This window comes from Pterocles gutturalis, unplaced genomic scaffold, assembly GCF_000699245.1.
Source record: "Pterocles gutturalis isolate BGI_N339 unplaced genomic scaffold, ASM69924v1 scaffold48008, whole genome shotgun sequence".
Lineage (NCBI taxonomy): Eukaryota > Metazoa > Chordata > Aves > Pterocliformes > Pteroclidae > Pterocles > Pterocles gutturalis.
In genome coordinates, this window is record NW_010122256.1 from 1 (window position 1) to 12329 (window position 12329).

General features: G+C 40.1%; 1 protein-coding gene across 1 annotated transcript; it reads left to right on the plus strand.

Moving 5' to 3' along the window:
* Positions 1-4717: 4717 nt before the first annotated feature.
* On the plus strand, positions 4718-11659 carry FGB (fibrinogen beta chain). The gene is made up of 8 exons (XM_010077459.1): positions 4718-4792; positions 6376-6579; positions 7347-7530; positions 8120-8347; positions 8945-9058; positions 9652-9774; positions 9952-10237; positions 11141-11659. Exons 1-8 carry the CDS (start codon positions 4718-4720, stop codon positions 11367-11369), a joined length of 1443 nt encoding a protein of 480 aa, XP_010075761.1. The 3' UTR covers positions 11370-11659.
* The last annotated feature ends 670 nt before the right edge of the window (positions 11660-12329 follow it).

Sequence of the window (12329 nt, forward strand, 5' to 3'; positions counted from 1 at the left end):
AACAGCCCCAGGACTGAAGTGCAACCTCTGAACGAGAGAAAACTCTGTGATGTGGGGTGTGGTATGGGGTGCGAACCTGGTGACGGCCTTTTGGAAAAGGTACCGTTAGTTCAGGTCACAGGGCTGCCTCGGGATGGAGGCTGAAGCTGTGCGTGAGCGAGCCCGCGACCTTCCCAAGCAGAGTAACCGAAGGCTGTGCGGGCTGCAGATGGGCACCCACTTTATTCACACACGCTCGTCTGTTCTTCAGTTCAACAAGTCTTGTCCTCCCAAGCCCCAAACTGGGATTTGGCAAGCACTTCCTTCCGCTAGCACTTTTCTCTTTTACCACCCTGCCAGCCACTTACCACAGCTGTCTGTGTGCCTGAGCTGTGAGCAGTTCACCATTGGGCTGAAAATAATCCAGTGCAGCATCTGTTGGTTCAAACCCGTCCTCTTTATTAGCCACAGGATGGCATTAGCCTGACATTATTTCTGGCACACAAATTGCCTGCTTGACATAATGACCATCTCTTCTCTTTTCTGGAGCCGATGGATTATTTCTGCTGGCTGCCCTGGTGGTTTGTGTTTAGTTATTTGAGATTGAGGGATGGATAGAAATGTGCTCCAAGTGGCTTCGACCCCCAGTTCCTGCTCTGGGATCGAGGTGGGGTTGAGACAGCCGTTACCTTGTGCCACCAACAGCAGAGGAGCATTGCCAGCCTTGGTTTCAAGCCAAGCCAGCCAGGTTTCACATTTAACATGAGGACCTACTTTGGTAGTCCCAGGGGTGATGCTGGGAGTCCCCACTGCATTTCAGAGCCTCCAGTAAAGGTCAGCACGGCACCTCAGGGAGGGGGAGTATCATCTGCCCTTGCTTAAATTGCAACCTAGAGTGCAAACTCCACAGGGCAGTGTGTCAAAATGGGGCAAGTCTGTTGCATCCTCTGAGGCTGGTGAGGTTAAACTGAAGATAAAAGGAGATATTGGAGGCAAGGGATTTCAAACAAGTTTATTGTGGTTTTTTTTTTTAAGTTTATACACAGAGAGATGTGTGCCTGGTGTCTGATTGACTGATTGGTGGAATTTATGTGTTTAAATGGTTTAAGGGCTAATTTCTGGGAACATATAAAGTATCACGATACAGTGGTTTCCTTTCTGTTGTCTGTTGAATGAAATCAGGCTTATTTTTACTGTCTTTCTAAAGGAAAGCACATTTGAGATACAGATGCTTGTAGCAGTCCAAGACAAAAATCTCCATTTATACTTTGTAAGAAAACTTCACTCCTATATGCTGTTTATTGCCATTATTATTAGTGTTCACCCTGGCCCTGTAGTTGTTCTAATTTTTTTACAATTAAACATTCCCCACAGAAATGTGTAGTCTCGGTTTATTTCCTGGTATCCTTGTAATGTTTTAGAAAATCAGAGGACAAATTAATCTCTGTAATTATTTCATTTTTTTGAGAAGATTTAGTCTAAGGTGAAATTTAGTTCCAGAACTTCAGTAAATCATGTCAGCAATATTAATTAGAATATACACTTTATTAATTTTTTTGTTATAATGAGCTACTTGATGTCCTCTTGCACGTCAGCTACATCTGCAATTCTGGAAATAACAAACTATGTAATGTTTTATAAATCACTACTTAGAAGAAGGTGACTAGGAAGATGCATGTGCTTTTAGTGCTGTTTTAAGGCCAAGGTAAACAGGTCCACTTATTAATGTTCGAGAACTTGTCTGCTCCCAGGACAAGAAGCATTAATTCTCATTTACGAGAAACCTTTGAAGTAATATTTGTTGCTGGTAAAAGCAAGAAATTAGAATATTCATCTCACCAGAGAAGAACATTTGAGTTTACAGTATTCTTTTCATAGTATGACACTATTACGCCACTAGTTGTTTAAAAGGACATTTCTAAATCAACCACTATTTTTAAACTTGATTTAGTAAATACCGCAGCTTATCATGGCTCAAGAAGGTTCTGTTCCCCCACCCCAAGACCACCTCGGGGGGGTGCATTCAGCTCTGAAGAGCGACCGTGACTCGTCCGACGGTGGGTTGTGCAAAGAGGGTTGCACCACTGGCAGATGCGTTGGCACAACAAACACAAGGGCCAGTGAGCAAATAGTCGTTTTTGAAAACGTGCATATGCCTCTGCCAGTAAGTCCCTTTTCAGTACAAAAATACTGTACAAAGGGATGTCCTGGAACACCATCAGGTCCATGTTGTGTTATTACAGTTCCTATAGCAGGTGTGCTGTGTTATCACCACCACGTTCAGCCCGGGAACAGCTTCTCATTAATCATATGAGGTGGAGGAGGGAATATGATGGAAAAAAGAACTAGGTGTCCTGTTTTGAAGAGAAAGACCCTTTGATATAATGTTTAGAAGAAATTTAAGTCATAGTTTTGGTTGTTCCTAAGGCTTCATTCAATCCCTTCAATCAAGTGTCAGCCTAACTAATGCTTGCAAACATGAGAGAAAAATCACATCTTATTACCAGCACGCTAGCATAGATTAGGTTCTGCGGCCAAAGTATTTCCCTGTATACGTGTATGCTTGCCAGTATGGATTGCTCTGTATGTGGTTCCAGATTTGGACTGGTTTTGGCTGATAAAGCTCTCCAGGCAAAACCTTTGCAGCGTAGACAAGGCTTCTGCTGACCAGATGAGTGGTTGCCACGGTCCCAGGGCATCTCCTCATTTGACACAAAGCCGCAGACCTGCTGTGGTATGGTGTACGTGTGTTGTTCATGGTCAATCCCCCGACTCTCCTGGGGAAGCCAATGAAGAGTACCGGAGCTGGGAAGGTCAAAGGCTGTATTCCAAAGGGGAAATCCCATCTGCAGGCAGATGAAGCCTGGGGGTTTCCCATGCTGGGACTCCGCAGCAGGCTTTTTTTGGACCCCCACCATCCGGTCCCCGGCACCCTCTGCACAGCCACAGCCACGCTTCTTCACAGCGGGGTGAAGAGTACTTAATGCCTGCAGAAGGACACCTGAAGTTACTGCAGAACATGGTGGTGGTTTCAGAATGGATTTAGGACAAATATCATACATTTAGTTAAGATTTGTTTGGACTGAGCCAGTATAATTTAAGTGTAAGGTGCTAGCTCAGGACTAATGAGACCTTGTTTTGGTTCTGCTGTGCCACAGCTACCTGTAAGCCCTGGGCAAGGGTTCAGCATCACTGTGTCCCTTCCATATACGTAACATGAGGGTGACTGAACTTCCCTCAGAGGTACATGGAGGCAAAACTGCATTTGAGGTTGGGAGATGCCCAGGATCAGTGATAGTATCTTGGCTAGCATCTTTAAGTGGAAATAACATGTTAAGAACATCAGTTTTGTCCTTAAGCAGATTTCTTTAATGCCTGTGGTGAGAAGTTTGTATTCTTCCAGATCTAACAGTGTTGGTGATGTCCTCATGCAAGGGAGGGATCACGTTCAGTGGAGTAAGAGCATCCTGAGCTGCAGCTGATTTTGGTCCAAGCTGGTTAATAATGAAACCACTCAGGTTAAACAGTTTTCGTGTTTCGGGAATCTCCATTTAGTTTACAAGAACTCTGACAACAGCACAAATACAGGAAAAAAAGGCCTAAACCAAGCAATTTTAGCTATTCTCATGTCTGTTTATCACAAAATCTCCCACCCCATCAAGTTGGTCTTTGAAATGGAACCTCAGCCCATGGTTTGCATCTCTTTATGTCTTCAGACGTCGATATGAATGACTTCAGAAAAGTGTGCTGGCCCTCACTCGGCACATTTTATTTAATTCAGTATATTATGATCATTTATAATGCACAAGAAAATCACAGGATGTGCTGACACTGAAATGGTAAAACTCTGCTAATATCAGAGCCACGTTCTTACAAAGCATCATTTGAGTATTCCACCATGATTACAAATAACTTCATGCTGTATTTTTTTAAAGATTATTAAAAATATTTAAATAATGTTTATGACATATGCATTTTGTATTAAGAAAGGAAAACAGAAAATTAATATGTAAAATTTAATTATTTTAATTCATTAAAGATGTCATATTTCTAAAGTAATGGAATGGCATTGTTTTATGCTTACAATATTGATATGATCTTTAATTAGAGCTAAACAATGTTTTTACTCAAAAGTATTAATGTTGTGAATATAATGTACTCTTTTTTCATCCTGTACTTAGAGAGACCCAAAGACTTGCATGCCTATCCAGGCACTGTCAGAACTATTTAGAAGAATGTAACAACCTGTATGATGTGAGTTTAATTCAAATTTAATGTGATATTTCTGAAACATCCAAATTTTCAGCGGGGAATTAAAAAAAATTAGATGTCACAGACTTTGACATCTGACAATGTTTCCTTTCTTTGGATGTTCACACTGTCAGTTGTTTAAAAAGATTGGTGGTTTTTGAGAAAATGGTAACCTTGTGTAATCTGAGCAGGAGGTACTTTTAAGGATTTAAACATCTATTTGATGCCAGCATCAACAGAGGTCTCTGGGACATGTAGATAAGGGTTGTTCAGAGAAATTGCTCAACAACAAATGTATTCAGGCATGCAGTGAAGAGAGAGGTTGAATATTAACAGAGACACAGTGATTGCTCAGAAGGGTTAGTCCTGTCACTATCAAGCTGGGAAATGAGGGTTGCCGCCTTATATATATGGGAGCAGAGAGGACCTCTCCCCATCAGAGCTGCTGGTGGGAGCTGTCACCGAGCTGCCCAAGCAAGCCAGCACCATGAAGCTGCTCCTGCTGTTCCTGCTCTGTGTTTCCTCTGTTACATCCCAGGGCTCTACTGACTATGATGAGGAGGTTGTAATACTGATCATAATTAATAATAATAATAAGAGTAAATATGATTAATTTTATTTAATTTTATGGATGGCTTACTCAGTTCATGTGAGTTAGCTAAGGTAGAAGCTGTGGGGAAATATGATCAAGTGCATGTTCTTTCTTTGCTTTAAGCATTCAAAGGAATAACATTTGTATTATTTGTTTGTCTATATGTAACTGCAGAATAGTTATTTTCTGGGTTTGGATATATTTTCTTCCTATTTCTTTTCCTTCTCTGTAGGGAATGATGAATGTATGATGCTAAGCTTAGTTATTTAGCTGAATTTATTTGAGGATATGAATTTAGCAATGTTGACATATGATGTTAGAGACAATTAATTTGTCAGATGCAGGGGAGTAGAAGTGTGTAATTGATGATGTCCTGTCTCAAATATAGTAAAAGCTTTTCTACAGATTCAGTTGATGTTGAAAAAAAATTAAGTGCCAGCTCATATAGCTTTACATTTGAAATTGAGAGGTAACAATTGTTAAACAAAGAGGCAAGCAATGAGGATCAATCTAAAATAACAATTTAAGCTATATTTAGTTTTGTTTAAGCAAAATATTTTAATGTGAAATTTAGAATCACAGTATATTTTTTATATGTTGAAAATACCTGCAAAAATGAAATAGGTCAGGGTGAACAGAAATGAGATTATTTTCTGTTATACAGTCTAAGCATTTGTGTCTGTATGTTGACTGCTGATAAGACTTCTATGCTAAATCATTTTCAGTGATTTTGTGATTTGTATGCTGCCTACTTTTGAAACTACTTGAAGCCCCTGATCCTGAATCCTTACAAATGTTTGTTATTTGTAACCAAGTCTGAGTGGGACTGGAGATAGTAGAAGATTTTGATTCAGTAGTTCAAGAGACAATTCAAATAGTTTAGTTTCAACAAGTGCATGGGGACCAGCCTGGTTTTCCTTGCTCAGCCCCTTAGACTTCCCCATTTCTGGCAGTGATGGGGAACATGTGCATCAGAGGAAGCTCTAAAAACCTACCCTGAGAGGTATTATTGAATGCTTTTCCTAATTCCATCAGTTAAAAGCTGGCGTGTGGTCAGAGACCTGATGATGTATTTGGCTGTAGCCTGATTTTCTGAGACCTTACAAATTTCCCTGTAGCCCATTTTAAAATTGGGACACTGATAACATGATGCTGAATATTCTTCTTAGCCCCAGTAATATCTAATTACTTTTATTTTTGTATCCTACTTCTTCAAGTTTCATGGTGCTTAGTGGCTCTGAACTACATAAACTTTATTCCTTGGTCAGAATGAGCTACCGAAATATTGTTTTGCTTTAGTTTGAAGGCTGTTTGGTTTGTCTATATCTAGGTGGAGGGAGTGTGATGAATCTTATGAGGGAGAGCATAGCAATGACTTTTACATAATGTCAGTGTATTGTTTCCATTATTGCTTTTTTCGTTCTGTTACATTCCGTGGTTTTCCTTGCTGTTTAAAATACCAAAGAGTGCTGAACGAACACCCCACCCTGTGCATCACGTTTTACAATAGCAATCCCAGATTCAGAGAGTGTCCTCTCCCTCCGGCTTTGCAGGACGACAGCCCTCAGCCCGGGGTTCGAGGCCACCGACCCCTGGACAAAAGGCGGGAAGAGGCCCCCACGCTCCGACCCGTGGCACCTCCCATCAGCGGAACTGGGTACCAGCCCCGGCCCCCAAAGCGGGGGAAGCCGAGCGACAAGAAAGAGCGTATCATCTACCCTGATGCTGGTGGCTGCAAGCATCCTCTGGAGGAGCTGGTAGGTGTCTGCCTGTTGATGCAGCTGGTGACAAACTGTCTTTTTCTTCTAGTGTACCCAATACAGAGTTTTCTTCTGAGGTGCTGAGAGGCACCTTAGTGTCTGAGAGCAAGTTTCAACATGAAAGTTTCCAACAAATGAAGTCTGTTAAAGCTTAATGAATGTATGATTGTGGGAGCGTCCCACTGCTGCCTAGGTATTTGACTTCTCACAGGACTTCACCTTTTCAAAAACGCTGTTGTCCTTAGTGCAGCGCTTGTCGCGGAAGCAATGCTGCTCAGCTTCTTGGGATGATCCTGTTCTAATGAAATGCACTTGGTCTTTCATATGAGAGATCCATACAACGAGATGTAGAGAACACGGTTGATTCTCTGAGGCTAGTGAAAGAGGAAAGGAGCCGATATAAACATGCGCAGGCACCAGGTAGTTCCTGACAGGCTTTAATCATTGTTCAGGTGGCTTAACACCGTGAACATATAACAGTGCAGAAAAGTGAAAAGCATATCGTGGACCAAAAAATTGTGACAAGAGAGGGCTTTTCCCATGAGCTTCAACAAGAGCCCTCCTGAGAGACTCAGAACTCCTTCCTGCCCTTCAGACTGCAGCTTCTTCATAGAAGTTTAATGTCTTGAGTCCTTATCTAGATGCTTAAATATCTGGTCTCACATTACTAACTATTCAGTGTGTTCAAAGCTATGGTCATTCACTGATGGGATTAGAAACTTTTTATCTTGACTTTTATTCACAACCCTTTTTATTTTTTTAAGGGGGTGCTGTGTCCAACTGGATGCGAGCTGAAAACTACACTGGAAAAACAGGAAAAAAACGTGAAATCAGTTGTTCGTGATCTGAAGGACAAAGTGAGCAAACTGTCTGAAACCTCTACAACTTTCTCTGAATATGTGACTGTTCTGGACGGTAAATTGGTAAAGAGGCAAAAACAAAGAAAAGGTATGCTACTTCTATGAATTATTGCTATAAAATTAGTGCAGTTCTATTGGCATGGCTACTGTTTCTTGTTAGTGGGATTTCTTAAAAAAAAATTAAAATATAGTGGAATATCTAGCAAAGTAGGGTTCCATGACCATGTCATCTTAAATCTTAAAAGAAATCCTCTGAGAGAGGCAAAGGAATGGATCTCATACTAAGGCAAGATTCATATGAGGCCCCTGCACATAGGGATCCTGTGTTGCCCCCCCTTATCTGCTTTCCTATGTCCTTCCAATCCCTTTATGCCCAGCTCCAGGCTTGGTACTACAGCTCCCTGGAAAGAAGGTCTTTATAGTTCTTTGGCAGAATATAGCACCACTGGTAAATCTACTAGCTAGCAAAGAAATAACAATACACGTGTTCTACTTTCTCAAGCGTGTCTGCATAGTTTTTGGACATTCTGGAAAGGTAAACAAAAGAAATGCATATCCTTCCAACCCACTAAGGAAAGAAGTGGCTTCTCAAATTGTCCTTTCAGATTGCTCTTCATTTTTCACAGCTGGAAAACATGTTGAAAACTAATCTGCTTTTCATCTCTTTGCTTTTCTAGACAATGATGATATACTTTCTCAGTACGACACAGAAGTGGAATTGCATTATAATTATATAAAGGATAATCTGGACAATAACATCCCATCTAGCCTCAGGGTCCTCCGTGCAGTTGTGGATTCTTTACACAAAAAGATACAAAAACTGGAAAATGCCATCGCAACTCAGGCAGACTACTGCCGTTCCCCGTGTGTTGTTTCTTGTAATATTCCAGTGGTTTCAGGCAAAGGTAATAATTTAACTATAGTGACATTTCCCATTTATATCACTGTGCAAATACTTCAGTAGATACTTCATTCAATTGGTGTGAACATTCCTCTGAAGCCTGTGTCATCGATTAGGATAGCAGAAAAGATGGCAGGTGATCCTCAATTAAAAAAATCTTTTGTGAATGCCTGAACTGATCAGACCAAAGATCCTCTTTATCAGTCTTCATTAGTGGCCAGGGGCATTTTAAAGAAATAACTGCTTCAGGGTCTTTGTAAGGTGGGGGTGATACATTTGTTACTATCATAGTCGTACCCTGATTTTTTTCAGTCAAGAAAGGTTCTTCTTTCACAAGCCTATCTAGTTCAAAAAGTCATTGGAAAATATACAGTCTTCCATCACTCTGGGAAATTCCCATTACAAAAAGTAGAACAATGCAAGTGCAGTGCTCTTTCTTCCCCGATTCTTTCACATAACATATCACAGAAATCAAAATGAATCTAGAATGATATATGTATTTTAAATTGTTCCTTATAATCAGCAAACTGAAGGTTAAGAAGGTTGTTGAAGAAGTTCAGAGCTCTTTCAATATAACAGTGTCTCTGGTTTATTCTTGCAGAATGTGAGGATATTATCAGAAAGGGAGGCGAGGTATCTGAAATGTACCTCATCCAGCCAGATCCTTCAGTCAAACCATACAGAGTATACTGTGACATGGAAACAGATAATGGAGGTTAGTGTGAAATAACTATGCTGTTAAAAAATGAATATGGATGCTACAAAAAATCATGTCAATAATTTGCATTTTCTACAAACTAATACGGAGTTACAACTTTTGTGATTACTTGAGAATTGTCTGCTTGACTTGTGCAGAAAAGTCTTGCTGGTCATCTTCAGATGCACAGTAGGACACTTCAACAATGAAAACAGAAATGAATTGCTGGAATGTGGTTGGTAAATAAAAATTTATCCAGACTAGATGGGATGGGGTTGGTAACTAAGAATGCATCTATGACTAGAACGGACAATGTATAGGTGGGCAGGCAAGGAGGGCCTGGCTCATGTCTTACCCTGCTACTATGCACTAGACAAAAAGCTAGGGCAATCCTTCAAGATCTGCTTTTTCCACCTTTCCTTATGAAGCAAGGCGCTACTTGAGCGTGAGTAAAAATGGCAAGGCTGAGCTTACAAACTGTGGAAACTCAGACCTGCTGCGAGGAAGCCTTATGCTCCACTTGTTTTGAGATAAAGATAAAAATGCTGTATCTTAACATTTCATGCTCCTTTCTAAATGGCAATTTAATCTAAAAAGTATTGCCTCTGCAGGCTGGACTTTGATTCAGAACCGCCAAGATGGCAGTGTTAATTTTGGAAGAGTATGGGATCAATATAAAAAAGGATTTGGAAATGTCGCAAAGAGTGGAGGGAAGAACTACTGTGATACACCAGGTAAAACACATGAAACATGAAGAGTTCTTCTTACTGAAACTGTTTTCTTGTATTTCTTGAAGCAATTTGATTTTTTTAAAATTAATCCACTTTGGCAGACCTATAGGCAGATCATACGGTTGCCTTGAAGTATATTGTGAAGTCTATTTCACAGAGCTCTCACTTGTTGCTTCTCAGGTGAATATTGGCTTGGAAATGACAAGATCAGCCAGCTTACCAAAATAGGGCCCACTGAAGTTTTAATTGAAATGGAGGACTGGAATGGTGATAAAGTATCAGCTCATTACGGAGGTTTCACCATACAGAATGAAGGAAACAAGTACCAGCTTTCAGTTAGTAACTACAAAGGCACTGCAGGCAATGCGCTAATGGAAGGAGCTTCACAGGTGCATGGAGAAAACAGAACAATGACGATTCACAACGGCATGTTCTTCAGTACTTACGACAGAGACAATGATGGATGGTATGTACTTGCATTAGACATTTAAAAAAATTAATTATCAAGCTGTATGTCTCTGCTTAAAATAGAGCTGAATATAGCATATTTCTCTATTTTGCAGTTAGTTTTCACAGCAGTTCATAGTACCTTAAAATATGTTTTCTCCCTGCAAGTTACCAGCCAAATGTCCATGTTGTTTCCTTGGCGTAGCCGAGGGCAGACAAAACTATATGTTAACTTAGTGCTGCTCCACAGCCAAGTAAGAAGCAAGCACACTGAATTTTATTGATTCCATGAAGGACATTACCCTAGACAAATCAGCAAATTTGGATGTAATATAGTCATTGTCAGAGACTGGTGGTGGCAGTGCTGAGGACACTGTCTTGATTAAGTAGAAATACTGGTACTCACGCCAGTAACACATAATGGGTCCTGAGGAAAGGGACAGGTAGCACATCCTATTTAAAAAACAAAGTTCTGCCTATTCAGGAGACAGGAGCTCAATTCTATAGAACATAATTTAGCACCATATCTCTAAACTATGTGCTATGTCTTCATCTTAATACCTGATTACATATTCATGAATAAAGGAATAGTTTAGATTGGGGAAGACATACATGTCTCATTATTTTATATCTTTAAATTGCATCATGAACTGCAAGTAATTGTAGCTATCAATTGGTAAAGTAAAATGACATTCACAAAGAGAGATGCAGATAAAATTTGACTTGTTTTTCTTAGCTGCTTTACCGTCCAAGTGCACTGTGTAGCACATATTTGTGGTGGTCAATCTTTTACAGAAAGTTCAGAGAGGATTTTAAATGTTTATTATGGTCTGAAAAGTTCAGCACAGGGGCAAGTGTAGGTACTATGTTGATCTGCTTATAGTTCATCTGCCACTCTTAACACTTTCTTTTCCCTCATCAGGTTAACTACAGACCCAAGAAAACAGTGCTCCAAAGAAGATGGTGGTGGATGGTGGTACAACCGCTGCCACTCAGCCAACCCCAACGGCAGATACTATTGGGGAGGGACCTACAGCTGGGATATGGCAAAACATGGTACAGATGATGGTGTTGTATGGATGAACTGGAAAGGCTCCTGGTATTCAATGAAGAAGATGAGCATGAAAATCAGGCCATACTTTCCACAGTAACCATTATCAAAATGTACAGAATCAGGGATTTTCTTTTAATGTTTGTACATGGTTTTCTTTTTAGGCACGGTATTTAGGCTTGTCTTTACATATAAGAACCAAATATGTATGTATGAGCATTTTGTGAACTGAAATTAAAAGCTGTGTCAACTGTAAATCAAAATGTGACTGATGAAAATAACTCAAAACTGTATTTTTGTTCCATTTTTCATTTGTTCACAAGATGAAAATAACTAATATGGAAAAACACTGATAAAAAAACCCCATACTCCCACTTGTTTCACTCTTTTACAAAGGACTTCTATACCACATTTGAAGAGGGAGACGATTGTTTTAAAATGTTTTCTAAAAATTAAATAAAGCCTTAAAACTACAGTTTTCTTCACAGGATTCCTAAGTATTTATGCATTACCTAGGGAGAAGCAAACACATTCCACTAAATAAGGGATGGCCATTTTCTTTTGTAAGATAAAAGTACAGTAACTAACTGGGTAACAAGTTGAGAAGGAATAAAATGAAAAGGTAGTATCTAACAAATGGGCAGGTCACCTGTCACTTAGTTCAAATCCTATATGCTGGATAAAATATGCCCTTTTCCTGGGACATGGCTCACATACTGTGCCTCATAATATCCTGTCGTGGTTTAAGCACAGACTGCTTAAAGTTAACTCTCTTAGTTTTGGTTTTTTTTTTCTTCTTCATAAATAGCTACCAAGAGGCTGTGTTTTGGATTTAGACTCAGGACAGTAGCTGATAAGAATGATATGTTGTTCTGCTGCCAAGGTCAGCAGACAAGCAAAGAGACACAGTCCAGCTGCTAGCCTGGTTTGCTCTTAGGTTAAGATTGAGAACCAGACTGACCAATGATTTATTCCATAACATGCATGTCATGCCCAGTACATAGGCAAGAACACCTGGAAGAGTGTTCTCTTTTGCCTCCGCTTGCGGTTTCGGTGCTCT

Bases quoted from the DNA above. Each gene is read 5' to 3' on its own strand.
- FGB (XM_010077459.1), top strand. From the start codon at position 4,718: ATGAAGCTGCTCCTGCTGTTCCTGCTCTGTGTTTCCTCTGTTACATCC. The intron at 7,531-8,119 runs GTATGCTACTTC...TTGCTTTTCTAG, and splicing joins GAGGCAAAAACAAAGAAAAG to ACAATGATGATATACTTTCT. The intron at 10,238-11,140 runs GTATGTACTTGC...TTCCCTCATCAG, and splicing joins GACAGAGACAATGATGGATG to GTTAACTACAGACCCAAGAA.